Raw genomic sequence first — 25496 nt, forward strand, 5'->3', positions numbered from 1 at the left:
ATCGTTGCATCATTTTCCCTAAATTATAATACTAAAAAAACATGTTCAGTACCAATGTTTTAAAAACCGGTTTTTTAGTTGAACCGGTATGGCGACCGATTCGACCGCCGGGTCAACCGGTTTCTATAATTTTTATCATTTTTCTACACATACATATATACATACATTAAAACATGAATTTGACGTCTACAAGTTCAAACATTAAAAATATGCATAAAAATAAGTTGTAGATCAATCTAAATATATTAAAACAACACATAACTATAAGTTTTACATCAATTCGCATACGTCAAAAAGAAAATAAAATATAATACCGAAGCAAAATATAGTTTTAGATTAATACAAGTGCATAAAAAAACATCATATCATTTACCATATGTTTTTATTGAGAAAAATCTAAATAAATGTGAAAAAAACCCACCAAAGTTTATTATTGAAAATGATTTATTTCCATGTATTTTGAAAAAACCGGTCGGTTCAATCCTGTTCAAAAATTGGTATAAAACCAGTGATAGTTGAATCGTTCCCTTCCCTGGTTCCCGGTAGGGATGAGCATCGGAACCGGGTACCCGCTTTTGGAACCGGAACTGCCTTAAACGGTTCCGGTTCCGGTTCTCGTTTTTTTGGAACTGCTACCCGCTGGGTACCCGCCGGAACCGGTTAATATATATATATATATATATATATATATATATATATATATATATATGTGTGTGTGTGTGTGTGTGTGTGTGACTCAAACCAGTTTAGAATATATATTGGTCCGGTTTTGTCCGTCTTTGGTCCGAATTGACTTGATTTGAATAGAACTAAATTGCGGTTTTATCGACAAAAGTTAACAAAATTAATGTAACCAGGTTACCCGCTCCCGGAACCGGAACCGCCGGTTCCGGGACTGGTTCCAAACATTTAAGAACTGTCTAGAGCGGTTCCGGTTCCGGTTCTAACTTTCTAGGAACCGCCGGTTCCGGGACTGGTTCCAAACATTTAAGAACTGTCTAGAGCGGTTCCGGTTCTGATTCTAACTTTTTAGGAACCGCCGGTTCCGGTTCCGGTTCCGGTTCTCGCCAAATGAGGCGGGTACCCGCCTATGCTCATCCCTAGTTCCCGGTCTAATCGGTTCGACCGGTCAGTTCAAACCGGTTTTTACAACACTCTTCGGTACTTATCCTTTTAGATTAATTATTGTTTACTTAAAATTTGCAAATTTAATTCCCTCCGTTATAATAAAAAAATAGAATAAAACTATTTTGGAGGGGTAATTTGACTAAATTCCATTGTTCGAGTCCAAGCCCACAATAATAAGAATTTGTCATGAAGTGGACACGACTATTGGGCCTGAGTCGTGTTATTAATTCGTTCACCCTTCAGACTTATTTATTGGGCTATGGGATGATGTCCAAAGGTAGTATCCCCAACATATATTGTAATAAACAATAAAGTTTAAATAAAAGATGAACATGTTGCTGCATCATTGTTGTTTTTTTCTTTTGCAAGTTTTGAACAGATCCCAATTACGATTTTAGGTGTGACATTAGAGTGTTTTAATATGGTTGTAGATATGAAAATGTGAAAGTTCAAATCTATGCACAATTTGTAATGTGACTTTAACCCATCAAAAAATACACAGATTTTAGCTGAATTCCACATGGATGATTTTAGTGATTTAGATAGGATGTATATTGCGCATGAAAATCTTTGGCACATCTTTTATATGCGATTAAATGGAAAAATTCTTACTTTAATGAAATATCCGAACTTTGTAGTAAAAATAGAGGACTTATTAACATTTTTGAATAAAAATGTAACAAATTGAATTGTTTATACATAGTGCCAAGATATGAATATAAATTACAAATCTACTCCATTTCAAAACATATTACAATTATCATATAATCGATTACAAGTTGCTAGTATGTATGTGTGTGTGTGTTTTCCTAAAAAGTAAAAACTACAAACAATCATGAGGAGTCAACCCACTTCTAAAGTGGTTGCAGTTTCAGGAACTGTAGAATCAGTGAGTTCTCTTCCGCTTGTCTCAAAGGGGAAAAGCATGACACAAACACCCGAAGAAAAAATAACAAATTCAAAGAGGAGGATGGCGGCGGTTTGATGGCAGCCATGTATCAAACCCACCGCCACCAGCGGACATATCATGCCGCCAATTCGCCCCACCGAGCTGCCCACCCTAACACCCGTTGTTCTCACTGATGTCGGATATATCTATATATAATAATATAATAATAGTAAGAAATAAAAGCAGAATTGTATGATAAATAAAAGCAAAGTTGAAGGACTTGCCTCAGGGGCAAAAATGTAAACCACAGTGAAGGTTGTTGTGATGCATATTCGAGCCATAAAGAGAAGAACCGTTGTGAGAGCTTGAGGTTGTTGGAAAGTCAATGGGAGCAAGAAAATGCAACAAAGGAAGAACATTGTTGACATGGAGCGCTTTCGACCCAATTTATCGATTGTAAAAGCTGATATAATAAGTCCCGGGAACTCTTGAACCAAATTAAAGGTAAATCTACTCAGCCAGATTATCTTCCACAGATGAACAATGTAATGTATTAAACTATGAAAATATGTCTTTTTTTTTATATATTAAAGAAAAACAAAGGCGTTGTTTAGAAAATATTTGAGAAAATCAAGGCAATTAAGAGGAAAGTCTTCTTTCATAGTCTTTCTCCATTAAGTCGAGAAAAAGAGGCATTCTCATTAAGTCCTAACTTTTTACATATTTGCCCTCATTTATTTTTTCGTTCTATTTTCTCAAAGGGATAATGACATAAAAGTCATTAAGTTTGGTAGAAATGTACGAAATTTCCCTTTTGTGGATTTTAGGTTCATTAAAGCACTTACGTTTGGCAAGAATGTTCGGTTTTACCAGGTAAATTAGCAAAAAGGGTAAAATCGGAAAGAAAAAAAAAAGTTGCAAGTATCCGGTATTAGTGAACCTAAAATCCATTAAAGGGTAAATGCGCATATTTCTGCCAAACTTAAGGGCTTTTATGTCATCCCTTTCTAAAATGCTACCAAACATTATTTATCCAAAAACGGGACCCACACATGCATATACAAAGCATACCTGCAAAACTAGTGATGAAGACATCTTTGTAGCTAACCTCCTCCGAGCCTTGAGATCGTGATCCATTTGGTCCACAATTATTCGCACCATTATGCAACTCGGTTGTAAGAAGCACAAGCCCATAATAAGAAAAAGCATTCCCAAAGAAAACCACCCATAAAAGCAAAGTCGGCTTTATCAATTCCGGTGAAAACAACATTGCCAATGTTGACACATTACTTTTACTATGATTGATAACTTCCGGTTTTTCATCATCCGTGTGCTTATTATTATTACTCTGAGGGAGCAAGCGTGCACCTTCTGATTCCATTGACTTGACATTCAACTCGATTTCATTGTCGGAAACAAGGATTCCGGAGGGAAGTGATTTCCCGTTTATCTTGGCAACTTTTTCCAAGATTCGAAGGGCTTCACTTGTTCTTCCTTTTAAGCATAAATATCGCGGTGATTCCGGGACTACATGGTAGAATACAAGGAGGAGAGATGAAGGCAGAGATGAGAATGCAAGTAATCATCTCCATCCCAATGTTGGCATCACAAACTACAAAAAAGAAAATTTAAAAATATATTACGAAAGTAAATATAGAAAATATATCAAGAGATGGGAGGGGCATTTTTGTCTTTTACACAAACGAGAGATCAAGAGCGAGTCCCCGTCCCACCTTTTTTGGGTGGGAAAAAAAAATTAATTTTTGTCCCCTTGACATCAGTCCTAGTCCCAATGCAACTGCAAGTCAAACACAGTACAACTGTTTCTGTCCTGTTCTACATAAAAAAACAAAACGGGCCCAAAAATGGCCCATTTTGTATGACAAGACAAAGCAGAACAGGACAATTTTGTACTGCATTTGACATTCATTGGACTATGACTAGGATTGATGTCAAGTGAACAAAAATTTAAATTTTGTCCCACCCAAAAAAGACTGGCTCTGGATCTCTTGTCTGTGCAAAAGACAAAAATGCCCTTTGTCATCCTCATTGTCAAAAGGTATAGTTATAATGAAAGGAAAGGAAGCATATATATACCCATGCAACAGAAGCCTCGAAAACAGTTCCAATAGTCCAAAAAGCTGAAAAGAAAACCATCCAAGTGCCTCTGCTTGGAGCAGGGATGAACTCTAGAAACCAAGAAGAGAGGACGGGCCCACCTCCAAGACCAATTCCAACAAGACAGCGAAGAATGATGAGACATGCGTAGTTAGGAGCTAAAGCACTAAGCATACCAGCCACAGAAGTAACCATTGCAGTAAAGAAATCCTTTCCTATAATATTTAAAAAAAAAAAAAAAAAACAATAAAACAATAAAACTACAACTACAAATCATTTTTTTTTTGAAACATTTAAAAAAAATGGAAAACTATACCTCCTTCCATGTTTATCTGCAACAACACCCCATGAATATGCTCCAACCAACATGCCAGCAAAGACAACACTAGTAATCATGCTTTGTTCATGAGAGGAAAGATTCCATGCAGACTGAAGTGCGGGTCCCACAAACGAAAGAAGCATCATTTCCATGGCTTCTGAAATCCAACCCATCCCTGCATACGCAAGCACAAGCATTTGGAACTTCCCAAATCCTACGCTTGCAAGTGCATCATCCACCGTGTAGCTTCGGCTCTCGTCTCCCATCTTTGCAAACAATTTAATTCCATAACTTAGCTACAATATATATATATATATATATATATATATATATATATATATATATATATATATATACACACTTGAAAATATCTATCCAGTTATAGCATTGAAAATTGCTTTGTATTTAGATAACAACATAACATTGCTATAACTGGATACATTTTTCAAAGTACATCACAGAAATAGAAAGAAATGAAAGTAGAATGTTGTAATAAACAAATGAATGAAAGTACATTGCTATTTCTTGCATTGATCCCTAATAACTACATAATATACCATTTTAGCGCTTGGACTTTGACTCCTTTTTTGGGTTAGTGAGGAGAAACTTATATTCTTTCTCATAATGGAAACCGGAAGTACTTTTTATCCAAAGATATGGGAACATTGGCTAGCCGAGGCCCAATTAGGCGCATTTAGAGAATCACAAGCTTTTTACCTTCTGGTTGACCCATCAAAGCATGCAACAATGCCAAATTCAACATTTTAGTATCCAACTTGTAACTTCACAAAATGATCGGAAAGTAATAAAAATTAACTACTTTTATATTGTTATTTTTCCCAAGTTTTTAACCACTACCATAACAACTTTTTATTTTATTTTGTTTTCTTACACTACAATAATGTTCTTCATGGAATGCAAATGCATGCTTCCATGTAGGTTTGTTCATGTCTATTATTACCACATTAAAACAAAAAATATCCCTTGTATTTTTTATATTTGTTTATGAATATGTCAACAGGTTTAGAATGTAAATAATGAGAAATGACATAACCACCCTTCATTGACTTTTTTGTAGATTATTGTTTGTGTTATATGCTCCACATGCTTTAAAGAGGAGACAACTAGTTATCAATTTTTGGTGTTAGGAAAGTTATTTCAGCCATTTACACAAATGAGGGAGGAATGGAATAAATTTCATGACTTTATGGAGGGAAAGTTGAATTCCTTAACTAATGGAATTCAATTCCTTAAGCATTTGCAACCAATTCCAGCCAAATCCCAAGGAATCTGGCAAACCAAACTCCCCATAATGTAGTTTTCATATCAGAGCATTATTTGTTCATAAGTTACAAAATAAAATTCGAGGGCGCTGACCTAAATGCACAGGGTTAGTTTTTATTTTATTTTTAAGCATACATTTCAAGAATGGTGAAATAATTTTCTGAAATCGATGATCGCTTTCATAGGGAATGTAAGTAGCAATTTGGAATAAGGTCAACCATCATACTTTAAACAGGAAAGATCCATCAATACAGATTCAGGTGAAATTATAAAAAGGCATATCGGAAACCGTATGTAAATGAATTGGCTTCCAACCAATGATCCAAAAAAACTGGAAAATAAAACCCAAATTTGAAACGGGTTAAGAGTTGTTGCAATAAGTCCCAGGAAAATTAAATCTAGAATGACGTACAGTATGGATAATCAAGATAGAGATATGATACGTTGATAAAAGGGTTGCAAAAGAATCGAACCTTAAAGAGCAGGAGGATAACGGAAGAAATCAACGAAGAAGCAGGAGAAAATGTAGATGAATCTCGGATGTGTTTTGACTTTGACAAGCCTCCATGAGTTTGAGAAAATTATGCGACCATCTATATGACAGAAATGGAAAACCTAACTTTTATTTATGTTTCTCATTGGTGAATGGCAACAAGACCGTGTGAAGTTTACACGTTGAATGCAATAAACAGTCAGCAAACATCGTTATTATAGAATTTTTTTTTTTTTTATACTTTCGTATATCTTTCTAATTAAAATTTAAAATATGTATTTGTCAAACCTAAAATCTAAATATTATATGTTTTTTTTTTCTTTTAAAATATCGTATTTACCTATTATTTTTTAAATATATTTTTTAAGTTTTTTGATGGATTTTTATATTTTATAATCATATTAATATATATAAAACAAATTCACCAAATTGTCCTTCAATATTAAAACCAATACATGAGATTGAACTCCCCAAAAAGCTATCTATCCCGTTTGCCCTAGCTATCTAAGTCAAACCCTGATCACGTAGATGGAGATCGACTCCTGAATACCAAAAAAATCTTTTACCTATCAAAATGTTAACAATCCAATCGATACCCACAAGACTATTTTCACATAATTCGACTTCTTTTGTAACACCCAACCAATCAGGTAATTTCCTTTCTTGTTTCAAATTACCAATTATTGCAAAAAAATGGTCCTTACGCCCTGCATACTCGGGGCGTACGTTAGGCGTAAGCTTTAAAAAGGACGCGGATGTTTAAGAGTATGCATGGCGTACTCAATGGAGACGCAAGGCGTACTCGGCAGATATGCAAACCCTAATATTGAGGATTTGAACCATATTTAAGCAACCTTAACTCCCATAAACCCTAACACCTTCAGCCTCCATCCCCCCAAACGACCCCTTGCAGACCCTAATTTTCATGAGAGTTTTTGAGTTATTTGAGTGTTTTATGTCCAACCTTGAAGGAAGAAGATCATTGGAGTGCACTTGGAAAGCTTCAAGCATTGTAGATTTGGGAATTTCACCTCTCAAGCAACCTCCAAAAGGTATATAATTCTAAACTTGATGAGTGTTTCACTAGATCTTGTTAGTTAAGTTGTGTGCATTTTGATCCCATATTCTTGGCATAGTTGAGTATGAGCTACTCCATACCTAATGAGTAGCCTTTTCAAATGTTTTTGAAGTGCATGGAGTCATAAAAAATGTGATATTGATCCTTTCCTTTCATCCATTCATGAGTATTGAGGCTTAGAATCTTATGATATGTTAAGGTTTTTAGATTTGGACACTTTCTAGTCATGCAAAGTTATAAAGTTGGAAACTTTATGATTTAAGAGGTTATTTAGGGTTAGATTTGAGATTTGGATGTAAGGACTTAAAGGAATAAGCACTTAATGAGGAAAGTGGGTGTTGGTTGAGTATGCAAGGCGTACCTAGTGATACACAGTGTGTAATAACCAGGGCCTCGTAATCTAGAAAGGGATTCGCAACGCCATGTGTGGTAATAGAGTATGCAGGGCGTACTCCGCGTGTGTTGACTCTTTGATTTTTTTACTTTGACCTTTAACCATAGACTTGACCAAGTTTGACTTAAGGGAATTTTGGGAAATTCAAAAATAGTAGAGATTGGGTCCCTGTTATTTGTATAGGTGATCTATAGAGGCAGTATTTGGAGCGGTGATCTGTTCAACTATTTTTCAGATTGTGGGGTGAGTTTTCCTCATTGTACTTAGGGGTGTAAACGAGTCGAGTCGAACCGAGTATTGCCAAGCTCGAATCTCGACTCACTTAAGATACTCGACTCGAACTCGCCTCGAGCTTAAATCTGAAGCTCAAACTCGACTCGTGAAATACTCGATACTATCGAGCTCGGCTCGCGAGCTCGGTTCAACTTGACTAAAATTAAAAAATAAAAAATAAAAAATAAAAAAAGGTGAAAATCATCAAAAATTAAAAACATTCCATATGCTTTTACATTGTCCAAAATAGCAAAAATGCACAATAAACCATCTATGTCTTTGCATTTTACATATATCCAAAATACCAAAAAGAAACATCTATGTCTTTGCATTTTAAAAATATCCAAAATACCAAAAAGAAACATCTAATGTCAATATATCATCAAGCATCTATGTATTTGCATTTTACCAATTCAGCACCAACACAATCTCTTGTACCTATCAAAATAACAACAATAACCAAAAAATACAACATAAATAACCAAAAAAAACAGCAAACTAACCTAAACAGCAACATCAAAAATCAGCACCAAAAAACAGCAACAGTGGCAAAAAAAACAGCAACAGCAGCACCAAAAAAGCAGCAACAATGGCAAAAAAACAGCAACAACAGCAAAAAAACAACTTAACCTGAAAACAACAAAAATTAGCTAAAATTTACAGTTTTAAACATTTTAAATATGCTTACTTCTCATGTATCTGTCATGGAATAGGAAGATTGATCTCCATTTGTTGTTTCTCTTTCTGAAACGCATAAACACGAGAACAATAAATATATTAAATTATAAAATATAAATAAAAAGTAATGAGAAACAAATGAATCATACCTTGTTCTTTCTTTTCAAACCATGGAGGCTTCGACACCAATCTCCTCCACAAAGTAAGACTTCAACCGTTTCGGGAGCCAATGATGCTCTATATGTGTCAATAACTCTACTACCCGCACTAAAAGTAGCTTCCGATGCAACAGTGGTGATGGGAATAGAAAGTATATCTCGAGCCATGCGTGATAATATACGATATTTTAACGAATTTGATCGCCACCATTGTAAAGCATCAAACGGTGTTGGGCCAGCATCACAAATGTAACAACCCTCTTCAAGATAATTATCTAAATCTGATTTTTGTGGTTGTATATTTTCAACTGTTCTTACAAACTGAGCAAACTCGGACCATCCGGAAGATGAGGGTTGAATGTTCACATTGTTTCCACTTAAACCAACAACAGTTTCACAATTTCCTTCACCGCCACTAGAACAATATTCATCCACATATTCTCCATACAATTCATATAAAGCTTTTTTAACTTTGTCTATATTTTCACAAGCTTCCTGTTCGGGATACATCCTAGGAAAACAAAACTCAATAACCCTCATTTTGCACCTAGGGTCTAAAATAGCACCAATCAACATCATCAAGTTGCACTCTCCCCAATACTTATCAAAATTTTGTTTCATGCACCGAACCATGTCATGAACAAAATAATATTCGTTAGGATCTTGAAGCTTCTTGTCCAACAAAACTTTGATTCTATAAACTTCATTAAGAAATAGGTTTGAAGTTGGATACTCACTACCAGAGATAATATTAGTTGCAGAGTAAAAAACTTCTAAAATCTCACATACCTTTTCCACATTTATCCAATCTTCATTTGTGGGACAACTAATGTAGCGTGGCTCTCTTTCTTTGTACATTGGAAATACCTCTTTAAATTTGATTGCAGCGGACAACATTTCATATGTTGAGTTCCACCTTGTCTTGCATTCAAGAATAAGTTTTCTATGTGGCAATTGTAATTGTTGCACAATCTCAGAAAACAAGTTGAGTCTTGACTCATTTTGATTGATAAATGTGACAGAGTCGTGTATATCCTCAATGATATGGCCAATTCTAGAAAGTCCATCTTTAACCATAAGATTCAAGATGTGTGCACAACAACGTACATGAAACATCTTTCCTCCACAAGGCAACTTCTTAACCCTTGAAAAAGTTTCACTTAAGATCCTAACAGTCGAGTCATTATTTGAGGCATTGTCAACCGAAATAGTAAACACCTTATTCTCAATGCACCAATCCTTCAAACACTTATAAAGATTGTCGGCAATCTCAAGCCCACGATGAGGAGGAGGTAAGTGAATAAAGCTAAGAACACGCTTTTGTAAATGCCAATTAGAATCGACAAAATGGCCTGTAAGAACCATATTAGAACACGCTTTTTACTAATGGTTGATTATCAGGGAAAATTGCAGTAAATAGTAACATATTATTATTTCTTTTCTAAACACCATTAAAATAACCAAATTAAGTGCTATCTAGATAAAGTGTTTTCCTTATGTTTATATTTGAAAAGATTCTAAAGGGGGAAAACTTTGATAAAGGTATAACTGAATTTGAAACAAGATGGATCGGATGGGCTGGAGTAAATGTAACTGATGAAATCGGGAAGAAATCACTCACCAAAGCTTTAGCTGACAAGGTTGACTGTATGTATATTTATTTATAAAGGGTTAAAAAAAAAACAACCTTCATAGCATCCTACTCTCATTTCTTTCTATTATAGATTGTGTATATATAAACGGTTAAATGAAGAAAATCGCAACGTTTATAGCATCCTACTTTTGTGAGTAGATTTTTAAAAATCCAATGCCTTAATAAGAAGAAAAAAAAACCAAAAGTACAATGATATAAAAAATACAATGCGTTTTTATAAGAGAAAAACTAAATTAGAATGTTGTAATAGAAAGAAATGGAAGTATGATGCTATAACACGCAAATAAATTAAAGCACGTTGCTATTCTTCCATTTATTCATGTTTAAAGAAGATGTGTTAATATTTTGAAGAAAAAAAAACAAGGTTGTTACTCTAGCAATTGTTGGTATGCAGAGGTGTGTCCCGGTTTTTCTTGACGAAGATCTTGTTAATCTGTATTACAACGGATATTGTAATAATATCTTATGGCCTCTCTTCCATTACCTTGGTCTCCCACAAGAGGATCATCTTGCTACTACTCGTAGTTTTCAATCTCAATTTGATGCTTACAAGAAAGCTAATCAGTTGTTTGTTGATGTGGTGAGTGAGCATTATATAGAAGGGGATGTCATTTGGTGTCATGATTACCATTTGATGTTTCTACCTAAATATTTGAAAGAACGTAATAATAAGATGAAAGTTGGTTGGTTTCTACACACACCGTTTCCTTCCTCCGAGATTCAGAGAACACTCCCTTCCCGATCTGAGCTGCTACGAGCCGTTCTTGTAGCCGATCTTGTTGGGTAAAGGCTTACATTCTAAAATTTGTTCCGTAAAAATATTAGCCCCTTTCAGCCTCAATCACTACTTTCATCCCTAAGGCTATGTTTGTTACACTATGTCCTAGACAGTCTGGCGGGAAGACGACTCAGAACAGACAGTCTGCCTTTTGGGCAGACTATCTGGCTTGGGCAAAAAGTCTGCCCTGTCCCGTGTCCTGTCCTAGACAGATGGGCAGACTGTCTGTCTGTCCCGTCCTGGAGTCTATCTTGGATGGGACACACGTTTGTTTTGGACGGGACAGACAGTGTATGGACAAATTGTCAGTCCTATGCCTAACGGAGATAGTATTGATGCTAACATGTGCTATATATATGTCAGCTTCCACACTTATGATTATGCAAGGCACTTTGTGAGTGCATGTACTCGAATTCTTGGCCTTGAGGGTACTCCTGATGGAGTGGAGGATCAAGGGAAACTTACTCGTGTTGCTGCGGTAAATTACTTGATCATCTTTCGTTTATATATATATATATATATATATATATATATATATATATATATATATATATATATATATATATATATATATTCAGTTATGTATATTTTGTTATGTTTTATGAGCACAAAACTTAGAATCTTGAAGCAGCTACTGATTCAGATTCATATATTGGGTTTTGAAAGCACAGTTTCCTATTGGGATAGATCCTGGTAGGTTTATACGAGCAATTCAACTTCCTCAAATCAAAGAACATATAAAAGAATTGGAGGAGAGATTTGCTGGTCGAAAGGTAAATCATAATCTACCTGTGTATGCACTACCAAAACAAATCTTTTTCAAGGGATGCAATACAATATGGAATTTTCAAATTTTCAATAATTTGTTACAGTACAAAAAAACTAAAAGTTTCTTTTCAGGGTATGCACATGCATATCTTGGCATTTCTCATTGGTTTTTTTTTTTATATGAAGGTAATGTTAGGAGTCGATCGCCTTGACATGATTAAGGGAATTCCACAAAAGATTTTGGCATTTGAAAAATTCTTGGAAGAAAATCCGGATTGGCATGACAAAGTGGTGTTGCTTCAGATTGCAGTGCCAACAAGAACAGATGTTCCCGAGTGTATGCTTTCAATCATTTTAAGGGTTAAATGCAAGAAATAACAACATACTTTTGTTTATTTGTTTATTTATTATTTATAGGATCTTACTTTTATTTTATCCTATTACAACATTGTAATTTGAAATAGCTACCCAGTTAAAATGCTAAAATTGGCTAGGATTTTTAAAGTACAATGCCTTAATAATAAAAAGATTGAAATTATATTATTCTACTAGAAAGAAATGAAAGTAGGATGCTATGATACACAAATAAATAAAAGTATGTTGCTATTTCTTTTTTCCTTTATGATTAATGGATCAATTATCGAAGCATGAAACTCGTGTCATTTCTATTTTTGTTCTTTGTGGATTAACAGATCAAAAGCTCACATGTCAAGTTCATGAAATTGTTGGAAGAATTAATGGAAGATTTGGGAGCCTTACAACTGTCCCTATTCATCATTTGGTTTGTCTTTTCTTTTAATTGAAAAACATCTTGTTGAATCTTGAGTTAAAACACAAGATATTGATTCAATGTATAATGGTTGATTATTATATTATCAAGAAATATCTTAAAACTTGAATAATTTGTATTCGATCCCCCCCTCCCCCCTACAAATACTGTTATACCTTTGGGACCAATACTAATAAGAGTACACTCATGCAAATGGGAGAAAAAGGTTAATTAAACTACAAAATACAAGATGATGATTGTGTGAAAGATTCTTCTCTTCTTGTAGATGCATCAATAGAATAATATCCCATGATTTTTTAGCCTTGAAATCTGTGATTCCTTTTCTTTATACAGGATCGCTCTCTTGACTTTCATGGATTATGTGCATTATACGCCATTACGGGTATGCTTTAACCCCTACCAAATCATGTGTTATGCTGTTTGAATGCAAGAAATAACGTACTTTTATTTATTTGTCTATTATAACATCTCACTTTCATTTCTTTCTATTACAACATTGTATTTCCTTTTTTTTTTTCTTATTAACATATTCTACTTTGAAAAGATACCCAATTATAGCTTTATACTTTCAATTTTTTTGAAATGGAAGTAGGATACTATAGCACATAAATAATTGAAAGTAGTTTGCTCTTTCTTGCATTTTAACCCTATGTTATGCACTTGTACTTTACTCATAGATGCTAAACTATGCTTCTTTCTCCCTTTAAAAATCTCAATTAACAAGTCTTTTTTGCTACCTAACACAATCATATTTTCTCGAATTGGTGGATAAAGTGATATACAATTTTTTTTTACATAGATGTGGCTCTTATTACATCATTAAGGGATGGAATGAATCTTGTAAGTTATGAATTTGTAGCTTGTCAAGCTTCAAAGAAAGGTGTTCTAATCTTAAGTGAGGTATTTATTCCTAATTATTATTCAATCACTACAAAAAGATAGTCAAGTGGGTAAATTGAAAAAAAAAATTGGTAAAAGTACATTGTTAGTTTTCTTTTCTCTATTTTTCCAAAAAAAAAAGTAAGTGCATAGTTATTAAACATTACAATTTTCATGGAATGGATGAAGTAGTAATTTGTATGTTTCATACACATAGTTTGCAGGAGCAGCACAATCTCTAGGTGCAGGGGCAATTTTGGTAAATCCATGGAACATTACAGAAGTAGCTTCTTCAATTGGTTATGCTCTAAATATGCCTGCTGAGGAAAGGGAAAAAAGACACCACCATAACTTTGTCCATGTCACTAGTCATACATCCCAAGAATGGGCTGAAACATTTGTTAGGTATGCATCTTATTTGTTTACCAAATATTATCAATTCACTTTATTTTTTTATCAATTAAATAAATGTAAATGTAAGCATGTGGTTTATTTATTGTCTTGATGTGTAGTGAATTGAATGATACAATTGTGGAAGCTCAATTGAGGATTAGACAAATTCCACCTCTACTTGAAACAAATGAAGCAGTTGACCGATATTTGGATTCGAACAACCGTTTACTCATTTTGGTATTCTCTCCCTTTAAATTAAATACAAAAATAAAAACAAAATGTTGTTCTAAAATTAGTTTGTATACTTTCAACTTCATAGGGGTTTAATTCAACACTGACTGAACCTATGGATACGGGTAGACAATTCGATCAATTCAAAGAAATGGAACCCAGACTACACCCTGAAGCAAAAGAAGCTTTAAAGAGACTTTGTGATGATCCAAAGACTACAGTAGTCATCTTAAGTGGAAGCCATCATTCTGTCCTTGATAAGGTATTAAATGTAGACCTGGCAATTTCAGACACGAAGACACGAATCTGTGAGAGACACGACACGACACGAATACATCTTAAAAATTGAGATAAAGCTTATTTCTCATTGTGTAATCATATCGTGTCAAATTTGTGGCTGACACGTTTTCATGACACGAATACACGAATTGCCAGGTATAATTAAATGTAAGAAATAGGCATCTCATATCATTAGCAAATAAAATGTTGGTGTTTTATTTGATGAATATGCAGAACTTTGGAGAATTAAACATATGGTTAGCTGCTGAACATGGAGTATTTTTAAGAACACCCAATAAAAAATGGACAAGAAACATGCCTCAAGTACACATGGATTGGGTTGATAGTGTCAAGGTCAGTCCATTCAGCCAACATTTCCCCTTTTCGATATCATCATGAGCATGTGCCACAAACCCTAAACACTTTTGTCTAAAATTTAAACTGTTTATAAATATTTAGTGTGTGTTGAATATGATTATACAATTACAATAATAATCGATTGAAATCATATCCTTGGGAGACTTTATGATATGTTGATTTCAGCACGTGTTTGAGTATTTCACCGAGAGAACTCCTCGATCTCAGTTTGAGCTTTGTGAGACATCATTGGTTTGGAATTATAAGTATGCAGGTTAGGTTATTATCGTCATCAATTTATATTTCCTTTTATATATATATATTATGTTTTTAGATTAATTCGATTTTCACTTTAATTATGGGCTACAGATATCGAGTTTGGAAGGCTTCAAGCTAAAGACATGTTGCAGCACCTTTGTACAGGACCCATATCAAATGCATCCGTAGAAGTTGTTCAGGGTGGCAGGTCCGTTGAGGTTCGCACCACTGGAGTCACCAAGGTTTCCCCTTCTACTTCTTTATATATATATATATATATATATATATATATATATATATATATATATATATATATATATATATCCCATGGGCATGTCCCATCCCATGTGACATGCCATACTGTATTTGATGTGCATTGGACTGGGACCGATGTCAAAAGGACTTGCTCGGGATCTCTCGACTCTGCAAAAAGACATAAATGCTCTCCTCATCCTCATCATTGAAAATAGCCCTAGAAAACTTTTCTAGTCTCGTCCCATGTAACAAAATGCATTTTGTTACACTTGATAGGAAATGACAGACTGAACAAGCTTTTTAGGGCTATGTTTGATGGTGAGGATGAGAAGGGTATACATGTCTTTTTCACATACAACAGATCAAGAGGGATTCCTTCCTGCTTTTTTGCGTGAGACAAAAATTTGCAACTTTATCATGTGATCCGTTTTTCTCCAATCCTTTTTAGGGTGTAGGAATTAAACGTATTTTAGGACAAGTGATACATTATAAAGACACAAGGGAACCAATCGACTATGTTCTATGTGTGGGACATTTCCTCCCCAAGGTATATATATATATATATATATATATATATATATATATATATATATATATATATATATATACCTTTCCATCTAACCAAAATACTATCATATACATACAACTCACTATCTCTATAATCTATTTAAATCCTTATTGTATTAGGATGAAGATCTTTACACATTTTTTGAGCCAGAGCCACCTACTCCGGTGAGGTCAAGTTTATCGACCCCGGTCAACGGATCATCTTCGGATCGAAACGGGTCTACAGGACATAAAAAATCTCATCCGTTTCCACCTTCCAACAGCAAACATATTAGCAATGGGGACAAAAAAGATGCCACACCATCAATTCTTGATCTCAATAGTAATAATTACTTCTCTTGTTCAGTCAAAAGAAAGCGATCCAGTGCTAGGTATCTCTTAAGTTCATCAGCCGATGTTGTCTCGCTGTTAAAACAAATGGCAGATGTTTTATAGTCGTAATAATAGTGAATACACACACACACAAAATGTTAACAGTGGTAAATACATTGCTAGCATGGATAAAAGGTATTTCTTGCAATAGTAACTCATGTTACAAATCTCAAAAGCTAGAAAAATGTTCTAAAATGCACTTCTGTGGGGCCCCTTGAGTCAGTGGATTGCACATTTTTGTTTTGAAAGTTGTCGGCTTGCCAATTTTTTCTACACTTGTTGATAGCAAATTTTTGTGTAGCTTTTAAGATGTGGAAAGCAGTCACCTCCTTGTATGAAAAATTCACTGAGCTGTTTACATATTATTTTGAGTGCAATAATATTGGAATTTGTTTATATGGTTTATAGATCGTGTGGGGAAATAAGAAACATTATATTATGTATTAATGTATGAGAAATTGAGAATGGTATTTTGTTGATTGTGTACTACATTAATTTGGTAAAAGTTTAAAAACGATTTTTTTTTCTTAAAAAAAAATCAGAGAAGACATTTTTGTTACAAGGTACAAACTATTATTGTAAACATGGATAACATACAATACAATGGATCCAAGGGTTATTTCCAATTATATACAAGTGGGATGAGTTATAATGAGGGCATTTTTGTCTTTTCCACATATGAAAGATCTAACAACAAGACCATGTCCCACCTTTTCTGAGTAGGACAAAAAAATGTAACTTTTGTCCAACTGACATTAGTCAGAGTCCCATGTCACATGTCAGACAAACACAGTACAACCTGTTATGTCTGTATTGGTGCTACACAATGAGTTGTTATAGATTCTATTCATCTGATGTGTATCTTCTAACCCTAACTCGTTCACCTTTAAAATGAATGTATTTCCATTGACTTAAGTATTTTTTAAGGACTAATTGTTGTTTTTCCTTTTCACCCACTATTTGAAAAGCACGCGCAACTTTCCTTGTGGTGTCCTCATCTGGTTTCACTCCAAGTTCCTCCATGTCTGCAAACACCTGATTCATTATTTACAAGAGATTAAACTTTTACTACAACTTACACAATAATTTAAGTTGTATGTATGTTGGAAAGCAACAGGAATTGTTTACCTCTATAATATTTTGGGGCATGTTATGATGAGCATAAATGGATATGATTCTTGAAAACAACCTTTTTGAGATTGATCTTTCATGTGTATGCAAAAACATGTTCCAAAATGACTCTGCTTCATCTACCCTTTGCTCCATATCAAATGCGTGTAGGAGGGTGTCAAATGTTCCCATTGTCATTCCTTGACCTTTCCCAAACATCCATTTCGCCACCTGTACAATGCCATGTGTTTGGAAGCTTTTTAAATATATATATATATATATATATATATATATATATATATATATATATATATATATATATATATATATATATATATATATATATATATATGTTGAGAACATACTTGAATGACTCGTTTCCATTGTTTGCGTTGTTTAAGGATATTAAGAGCTTTGGCAACTGCAATCACTGGGAATTCTGACTCCCAAGCTGTCCATTTATCAAGTTCTCCATAAACAGCTTCTTTCTCATTTGGCAAACCACAAACCTGTAAGTAAATTCACAAATTTAATAACTTTAATAACAATATAAAAAAAAAATAATAATAATAATAATAATAATAATAATAAGCACTTACAATCCGAACAAGATTCAATGCCTTTTGGCCAGATGCAGCAGAATCTCTCTTATTCCATAAGTGGTGTTCTGTCTTACTTGGCTTTTTGGCAACTTTTCTGCAATATTTGTTAATAAAACTTTAACCTCAACAATCAAAATCCTTAAAACAACAAACTAAGTCACAACATGTCTCAATAGATTATTTAATATACAAAGAAAAATGCATGATGACAAATGGCAGGAATAAAAGATAATTTCAAAATTGTTGTATAGATCTTGATGACAGAAAAACTTGGTGAATAGTTAAAAGGGGGAAAATAGTTCATTAAGATTTCGAAAAGGGTGGTTTAGTAAATAATCATAAATCAAAATAAAGAAAACAAAGAAGTAGCTTGCTTACCTGTCCACATCATTTAACTTGATGAGCTGTCGAGAACTTTGATTCTTGGAACACTTGACAACATGCCAAATTTCCTGTGTAAAGTCTCAAAATCATGAATTTAAGAGAGGAAACAAAGGCAACTAACATTCGAATGTATTTTAATAGTGATTAAAATGAGAAAACAAGCAGAATGTTATAACAAACAATTGAAAAAACAAGAAAATTGATTTGTATTTATAAAGGACTCAGTTTGGCATCAAAGAGAAAAAAACAAGAAAATTGAAAACAAATAAAGGGTTGAATGGTAGGAATGTATGTTTACCTTTTGTCTAATGGAAGGGGTTTTAATAAAGGAGGAATCTTGGATTCCAAACACACCTATCTAACAACAAGAATAAGAAACAAATACAAAATGAATATAAGATTTAAAGTAGAAGGAAGCTTAGAAAAGACTATTCTTTTGACCTGATTTTGTTTAGCTAATGAAATTGGAAATGACATTTGAGTTGTCAGCATGCTTTGTGCTTTCAACATCTTTGATCTATAAACTTCTGTTGGTGGATCTGAATATGAAGCTTTTGCAATGAATTGTTAAACTTTCTAAAAATCAACACCACCTTATAAACATATATCATCAAATAATAGTACATAATCATATTGCACTTTTACCAAAATCAAATTCATACTGATTTTTAGCATATAAAAATAATTAGCAGCTAGATTAACCTTAATGAATCGTAAAAGAAAACGGTACCCACTACTTAATTAGCAAGTGTTTTTTTTTTTTTGTAATTTGCAAAATTCATACATCTGACATAGTCTGAATTTAACTTATATGTACACAAATAAACTCAAATATAAAAATCTTTAACTTAAGGCTGCTGATTTGACTAATCCAAGTTTTGTAAAAACGTAACGATTTCTCAAGAGTTGAAAGTAACAAAAAATTTGGGGAGTTTGAAGTTAGGTTATAATATACCTTTTTCTTGGTTATGTACAAAAAGAGAAATGAATGGAATGAAAATACTTAACAATTACAAAAATACCCATACAACACAAAATTCATAGAATTCAATATATTCAACATTATCTAGTCAAAACTTATAGTTTTTATCATAATAATGAGATACTAATTGAACTAAAAAACATATCAAAGTCTTTTGACTTTTATATTTATATGGTTAGTTGGGACAGTTGGAAGTTTGGATGTATTTGTTTTTATAATTATTCAACAATTTAATCCATCACTATATATAACAGCAGGGTAAAATGGTCATTTTTCATCACTCAGCACATTCAGTCAGATGTACAATCAAACAACAAGATTTCTTACTCAGTCAGGATTTCTTACCCAAACAGACCTTTCCCAGTCAGAACTTTCTCAGTCAGCAACTATCAAACGGGGCCTAAGTGTGTTTGTTTATCTCTTATTTTTGCATCTCGATCAGACTCTAGGCCACATCTGAAACCACATCTGAAAGAAAAAAAAAAAGACACGTTTCCCTTTATGCCCAACCCTACCCAAGAATTCCGCCTCTGTTCATTCTTCATCCCTCTTATTTCCTCTACCTTCTTTGACGTCTCCATGCCAACCCTCTCAGTCGAACTCGTTGTACACCGCCGACACGAGACCTCCGACGCCACCGTCCTAGACCCCCGGTCTGACAGCAAGGCATCAGGTTTAGCTTTCATTCTTCTCCAATCCCTGAAATTCTATCACTCCCAAATTTTCTGAAATCGATTTTCTTAAATTGAGTTTATGAAATCGATTTCTCCAACAACCACCACCGGTCACCGCCTTCCTCCAGTCTTTCTCTGTGGGTGTGTTTTTCATTCTCCAATTTGAAATCGATTTTCTCATAATCGAGTTATTAAAATCGAAATTGAAACCTGAAAATTGTTTGAAATCGAGATTTTTAAGAATCTAGGTAGAAATTTATGTCTAAAAATCGAGTTTTGAAATTCACTCCCAGTTTTATGTTTTTCTACAGTTTTTTTTTTTTTTTTTCTTTTCATAGGTATTAATTTTGTTTTTCGTATAGGAAATTAATAAACAGTAGATGTAATTAGGTATAATTATTTTGATTCATACTTGATTGGTTCTTCCTTCGTCATGTTTCCATTGATTTGTGGTGTAGCTCATGGTTAGTAATGAAGAATATACATGAGAAGATTGGTTCTTCATAAAATTTTTATACAAGTTCAACTGATTCTTCAGATAGATTTTTTTTTATAGAAAATGTGTTCCTAATTGCTAATATAAGTTGCTGATTTTTTTTCATTTGCTGAAATATGTTGAATTTTTTTTCATTTGCTGAAATATGTTGAAATTTATTGTTGACAGTGTTATGTTTGATTTGGATTAATATTAATTTTCAGTTATGTTTAATTTGGATTTTATATAGTGTTTATAAAAAAAGTTGATTTGGTATTTGGTTATTTTATAAAAAAAATTATTAAATTAAGCGAAAAATAAAATAGAAGGGTAAAATAGTCATTTTTATAATTCAGCACTATAATTCAGAGGTTCCAACCAAACAACATTTGAAAATTCAGATCTTAAAAATTCAGACCCTCTTAGAAATTCAGACTACTTAAAAATTCAGCTCTTAAAAATTCAGATCCTGCCAAACAACCAAAATTCATACATCTGACATAGTCTGAATTTAACTTATATGTACACAAATAAACTCAAATATAAAAATCTTTAACTTAAGGCTGCTGATTTGACTAATCCAAGTTTTGTAAAAACGTAACGATTTCTCAAGAGTTGAAAGTAACAAAAAATTTGGGGAGTTTGAAGTTAGGTTACAATATACCTTTTTCTTGGTTATGTACAAAAAGAGAAATGAATGGAATGAAAATACTTAACAATTACAAAAATACCCATACAACACAAAATTCATAGAATTCAATATATTCAACATTATCTAGTCAAAACTTATAGTTTTTATCATAATAATGAGATACTAATTGAACTAAAAAACATATCAAAGTCTTTTGACTTTTATTTTGTTATGTGGCAATTACAGGTAGAGAATTTGATTAAAGATTGTAGTTGGGGAAAGTTAATGTGGCTAAACTATATAATACTATATATAAAAGCTACAGAGGGAGCTGAAGGTATTGGGTTTTTACGGATTTGTGTGTGATTAGCAGGTATACATGTTATGTGCTCCATTCCATATTATCAATAGATTGGAAGGCGAAAAGCTATCATCATTAACCTCTACATAATCACTAATTATAATCTGTGTGTAATTTATGAAGATGCCACAAAATTGAAAACTACACAGACACAGCCACGATTACATGATATTATAGCAACATTGGTTAAGGGAAAATGGTTAACCGGATGACCCTTTCTTTCTCAAATTTCCCGAAAGAAAGGGTCATCCGGTTAACCATTTTCCCTTAACCAATGTTGATTTTTAAAAGTCTCAAATTTCCTACTCCTTGTTCTCCTCCTTCTGTCTCAATTCTCAATCTAATCATACATCTTCATATTTTTTACAAAACCCTCACACTTCGGGCACTGCTCCATAGTCGAAGTTTCCAATAAGAGAAATTAAATTACCTCCTACCTTTTATACCTATATTTATTTCTACCCATTAAAATTATGACAAATTACCATTCAATTTAATTTTATTTAATATATTCCTAATATACCCTTAATGAGTTAGTTAAAAAAATATGAAATGATGACATTTGTTATAATTTTATTGGATAGGAACATTTGTAGGTATAAAAAGTAGGAAGCAATTTAATTTCTCAACCAATAATGGAATGAAAAATCATCCTTCGCAAAGCAAAACCCCTTGAGATATGAATGTTTTCTAAATATTAAGGACAACATAACCTAACTCTTTTTTCCATTAGATACTTTTTCAACAACAACCTTTGCATCCTTAGCAATTACCACTTTCATCTGGCCATATATAGAGACTGTTGTTAGCTTCGGAAACTCAAATAATGTCTATCTTACTCTTCGATATATACCTGAGAAAAGGTAGCCACTCCAAATCAACTCGTCTTAAATTTGGAAGATTCACAACGATTCTTGATGCATCAAAACGAGTATTGTTTGTCCCTTTCAAAGCTTCAAACACCCCCTCTACCAAATCACAACTCCTTATATGACTTTTTCCAGGTTTACAGATGGATGGAAAAATAATCCTTTGATCAGATATAACATATATCAATTTGAACAATTGTTCAGAGAAACTATTTGATGAAATGCCTGAAAGAAATCAATGATGTTTTTCAAACATATCCTAATCAACGTGGCCCACATTTAAAAAAAAAAATTATTATGTGACATTTTATTTAATTGCATGGCTTTATTAACCGGTTAAAGCAGGTCCAGTGACTAAATAGTTTGTTCCCACAAAAATAAATAAAATAAAAAGAAAATAAATTAAATTAAATGACTGAATAAATATCTCGCGTCATTTTCCCAATTATTTACTCAAAAAAAAAAAAAAAAAAAATCCAAACGCCGTGTTTTCAGTCGCGGGCACCCCTGATTTTTATTTTTCATTCTATTGAGGCTCTATTAGACATCTTCCGATTCTGCCCTTGTATCTATCGTGAAGACATGAACGCTGAAAAATCAGCCACTTATGAATTGATTTCCCTCCAAATCGGAAAGAAATTAGCAATCTCCATCTCAAAACTCGCATAAAATCATCCATGTACGGCAGCATATCATTCTCTCTGCAGCATAGGGCTTCATTTTGAGCATTCTTAGTACCCGTAATCCCGTTTGAAGGTTTTCTTTCAAGTTACACTCATCAAGGAACGTCATTTAAAGGTTATCATCTCTCTACCTTTAGTTTTTTTTTATCTTAATGTGTTCCATTTAGTGTATTCTTCTTTGTGTGCTATGCTATAATATCATGTAATCGTGGCTGTGTCTGTGTAGTTTTCAATTTTGTGGCATCTTCATAAATTACACACAGATTATAATTAGTGATTATGTAGAGGTTAATGATGATAGCTTTTCGCCTTCCAATCTATTGATAATATGGAATGGAGCACATAACATGTATACCTGCTAATCACACACAAATCCGTAAAAACCCAATACCTTCAGCTCCCTCTGTAGCTTTTATATATAGTATTATATAGTTTAGCCACATTAACTTTCCCCAACTACAATCTTTAATCAAATTCTCTACCTGTAATTGCCACATAACAAAATAAAAGTCAAAAGACTTTGATATGTTTTTTAGTTCAATTAGTATCTCATTATTATGATAAAAACTATAAGTTTTGACTAGATAATGTTGAATATATTGAATTCTATGAATTTTGTGTTGTATGGGTATTTTTGTAATTGTTAAGTATTTTCATTCCATTCATTTCTCTTTTTGTACATAACCAAGAAAAAGGTATAAATTGTTGAATAATTATAAAAACAAGTACATCCAAACTTCCAACTGTCCCAACTAACCATATAAATATTAAATGGAAAATGACCCTCTAAATTTCCACATTTATACTCTTTCCCAGGATTATCAATTATCATCGACTAATCCATACTAGTCTATACAAATATAAATATACATTTTTAAGAATTACTGTTTTGGAAGAAAAACTATTTACTTGATAAAAAACAACAACATACCTAGGAAATTCCATTATAATGGGATAGGAAGGTAGTCGTGTATCCATATAAAAAAAAAAAAAACTACTTTGTCACAATTCACAAAGATGATCTCTTACATAAAATATTTACTTTATGTATCTCATAATTTGTAACTCATCATTAGTGTTTTAATTGCTTAAACTCACATAATCCAAATTAATGTCATCACACAAAATGATACAGCATATTTGTTTTGAATTTGAGTTTGAAAGTGTGAATCTTAACTAGTCAAATAGCCTATTGAAGAGATTTTGGGTGTTAGGTGAAATCATGTATGGAGAAAGAAGATTTGAAGGGCTTTGCATAAGAAAATTATTATTCTCCAATAATTATAGTTTCTGTTGCTGTGCAAAACAGGGCTTAAATTAGGAAAAGAACAATTTTTTATTTCAAAACTAATTTTTGATTTCTGATTTCACAAAAAGGGCAACAACTCAAAACAAATCAAATCCTAAAACATTAACCTCAAAAAATATTAGGAAAAAGGGAAAGCTTCCTGTTGTGACTTGCTTCTATGCAATTTGATACAGGGAAACAACTCAAAACAAATATGACACACAAGAAAAGGGCAACAACTCAAATCAAATCAATTTTTTATTTCAAAACCAATTATTATTCTTCCTGTTGTTTCTATGGAATTTGATACAGGGAAAGCTACAACTTTGTGAACAACAATGGCAAACAAGAAATAAAAGTCTAGCTCTCAAGCATAACCGATTTCAAAAATTATTAAGAAGAAAGGGAAAGCTTCAATTTGATACAGGTAATTAAAATTTCAGATTTATTAGAGCAAATCGGATTCTGATTTTATACATTATACATCAGATTGCATAACATGATAGCATAAGCGATTCTGATTTCAAATAGTATTAACATAACAGGAGAAGATTAGCTTACCCGTTTTTGATGAATTACAGTGATCTTGAATGACAGGGAAAGCGAGAGAAATTGCTCGGAGATGGCGAGTTCTCTTTAGCCGGCGAGATGGTGGCGAGACGGCAGCTAGATGGCGGCTAGATGGCAGCGACGAGTGAGATGGCGGTTAGCTGTCGATGGAGGAGGCGGCGATTTTTGTGTCTGCGCTTTTTTTTTTTAGGTTACGTTTGAAAGAATGGGTATCGGATAACGAGGGAAGAAAGATAACAGAGGGGTAGAAGCGTCCTTATTCCCAGTCAGAGACATTTGGGCCAGACGGCTAACCGACAAAGCATATCATCAAACAGTAAATATCTGACCGAGTCAGCCCATATGTCTACCCAGTCAGACGGGTATCAAACACCCCCTTAATTGGTTAGATTAAGACATGCTTCTTTTTAAGACGTATTAAGTGGTAAACAAACAGTCCCTAAGCTTATTCTTTCCAAAAACACGCAAATAAGT

The 25496-nt window shown here is 33.3% G+C and overlaps 3 protein-coding genes and 1 pseudogene across 9 annotated transcripts; 1 reads left to right on the forward strand and 3 right to left on the reverse strand.

The window, feature by feature from the left end:
• Positions 1-1759: 1759 nt before the first annotated feature.
• On the reverse strand, positions 1760-6400 carry LOC144997184 (organic cation/carnitine transporter 7-like; annotated as a pseudogene). Its single transcript, XR_013659719.1, has 7 exons — positions 6212-6400; positions 5012-5174; positions 4452-4720; positions 4115-4350; positions 3089-3629; positions 2302-2504; positions 1760-2223 (listed from the first exon to the last, which is right to left on the reverse strand). The product of XR_013659719.1 is annotated as an organic cation/carnitine transporter 7-like (transcript).
• A 1958-nt stretch (positions 6401-8358) lies between these two features.
• On the reverse strand, positions 8359-10177 carry LOC145045190 (zinc finger BED domain-containing protein RICESLEEPER 2-like). Its single transcript, XM_078993535.1, has 4 exons — positions 8804-10177; positions 8536-8606; positions 8469-8479; positions 8359-8414 (listed from the first exon to the last, which is right to left on the reverse strand). Exons 1-4 carry the CDS (start codon positions 10175-10177, stop codon positions 8359-8361), a joined length of 1512 nt encoding a protein of 503 aa, XP_078849661.1.
• Positions 10178-10198: 21 nt separating this feature from the next.
• LOC145045191 (alpha,alpha-trehalose-phosphate synthase [UDP-forming] 1-like) lies at positions 10199-16759 on the forward strand. The gene is made up of 17 exons (XM_078993536.1): positions 10199-10224; positions 10377-10452; positions 10861-11249; positions 11608-11722; positions 11916-12017; positions 12199-12349; positions 12705-12793; positions 13136-13184; positions 13602-13702; positions 13899-14086; positions 14194-14311; positions 14394-14567; positions 14819-14938; positions 15128-15215; positions 15311-15441; positions 15903-16001; positions 16142-16759. The coding sequence occupies exons 1-17, from the start codon at positions 10199-10201 to the stop codon at positions 16454-16456; spliced, it is 2331 nt and encodes a 776-aa protein (XP_078849662.1). The 3' UTR covers positions 16457-16759.
• A 238-nt stretch (positions 16760-16997) lies between these two features.
• LOC144997185 (pentatricopeptide repeat-containing protein At4g18975, chloroplastic-like) lies at positions 16998-25271 on the reverse strand. 6 transcript variants are annotated; one of them, XM_078957030.1, is made up of 9 exons: positions 25014-25271; positions 19817-20355; positions 18931-19040; positions 18788-18847; positions 18484-18557; positions 18103-18199; positions 17869-18012; positions 17522-17734; positions 16998-17428 (listed from the first exon to the last, which is right to left on the reverse strand). In XM_078957030.1, the coding sequence occupies exons 3-9, from the start codon at positions 18997-18999 to the stop codon at positions 17237-17239; spliced, it is 849 nt and encodes a 282-aa protein (XP_078813156.1). In that variant the 5' UTR covers positions 19000-19040; positions 19817-20355; positions 25014-25271; the 3' UTR covers positions 16998-17236. The 6 variants fall into 6 exon arrangements, with proteins under 6 accessions (XP_078813156.1, XP_078813157.1, XP_078813155.1 ...); XM_078957031.1 differs by lacking the exon at positions 19817-20355 and having other exon boundaries at positions 18931-19028; XM_078957029.1 differs by lacking the exon at positions 19817-20355.
• Between the last annotated feature and the right edge of the window lie 225 nt (positions 25272-25496).

Source organism: Lactuca saligna, chromosome 5 (genome assembly GCF_052625555.1).
Source record: "Lactuca saligna cultivar CGN05327 chromosome 5, ASM5262555v1, whole genome shotgun sequence".
NCBI lineage: Eukaryota > Viridiplantae > Streptophyta > Magnoliopsida > Asterales > Asteraceae > Lactuca > Lactuca saligna.

What these genes read in the sequence shown, in the direction of transcription:
- LOC145045190 (XM_078993535.1), bottom strand. Translation starts at nt 10,177, where the DNA reads ATGGTTCTTACAGGCCATTTTGTCGATTCTAATTGGCATTTACAAAAG. An exon ending in GTTTGAAAAGAAAGAACAAG is followed by an intron (nt 8,607 to 8,803) that starts GTATGATTCATT and finishes TGTTGTTTTCAG; the next exon opens with GTTAAGTTGTTTTTTTGCTG.
- LOC145045191 (XM_078993536.1), top strand. Translation starts at nt 10,199, where the DNA reads ATGGTTGATTATCAGGGAAAATTGCA. An exon ending in GATTATCAGGGAAAATTGCA is followed by an intron (nt 10,225 to 10,376) that starts GTAAATAGTAAC and finishes ATTTGAAACAAG; the next exon opens with ATGGATCGGATGGGCTGGAG. An exon ending in TGGGACATTTCCTCCCCAAG is followed by an intron (nt 16,002 to 16,141) that starts GTATATATATAT and finishes TTATTGTATTAG; the next exon opens with GATGAAGATCTTTACACATT.
- LOC144997185 (XM_078957031.1), bottom strand. Translation starts at nt 18,999, where the DNA reads ATGTTGAAAGCACAAAGCATGCTGACAACTCAAATGTCATTTCCAATT. An exon ending in CCCCTTCCATTAGACAAAAG is followed by an intron (nt 18,558 to 18,787) that starts GTAAACATACAT and finishes GACTTTACACAG; the next exon opens with GAAATTTGGCATGTTGTCAA. An exon ending in TGCCCCAAAATATTATAGAG is followed by an intron (nt 17,429 to 17,521) that starts GTAAACAATTCC and finishes ATAATGAATCAG; the next exon opens with GTGTTTGCAGACATGGAGGA.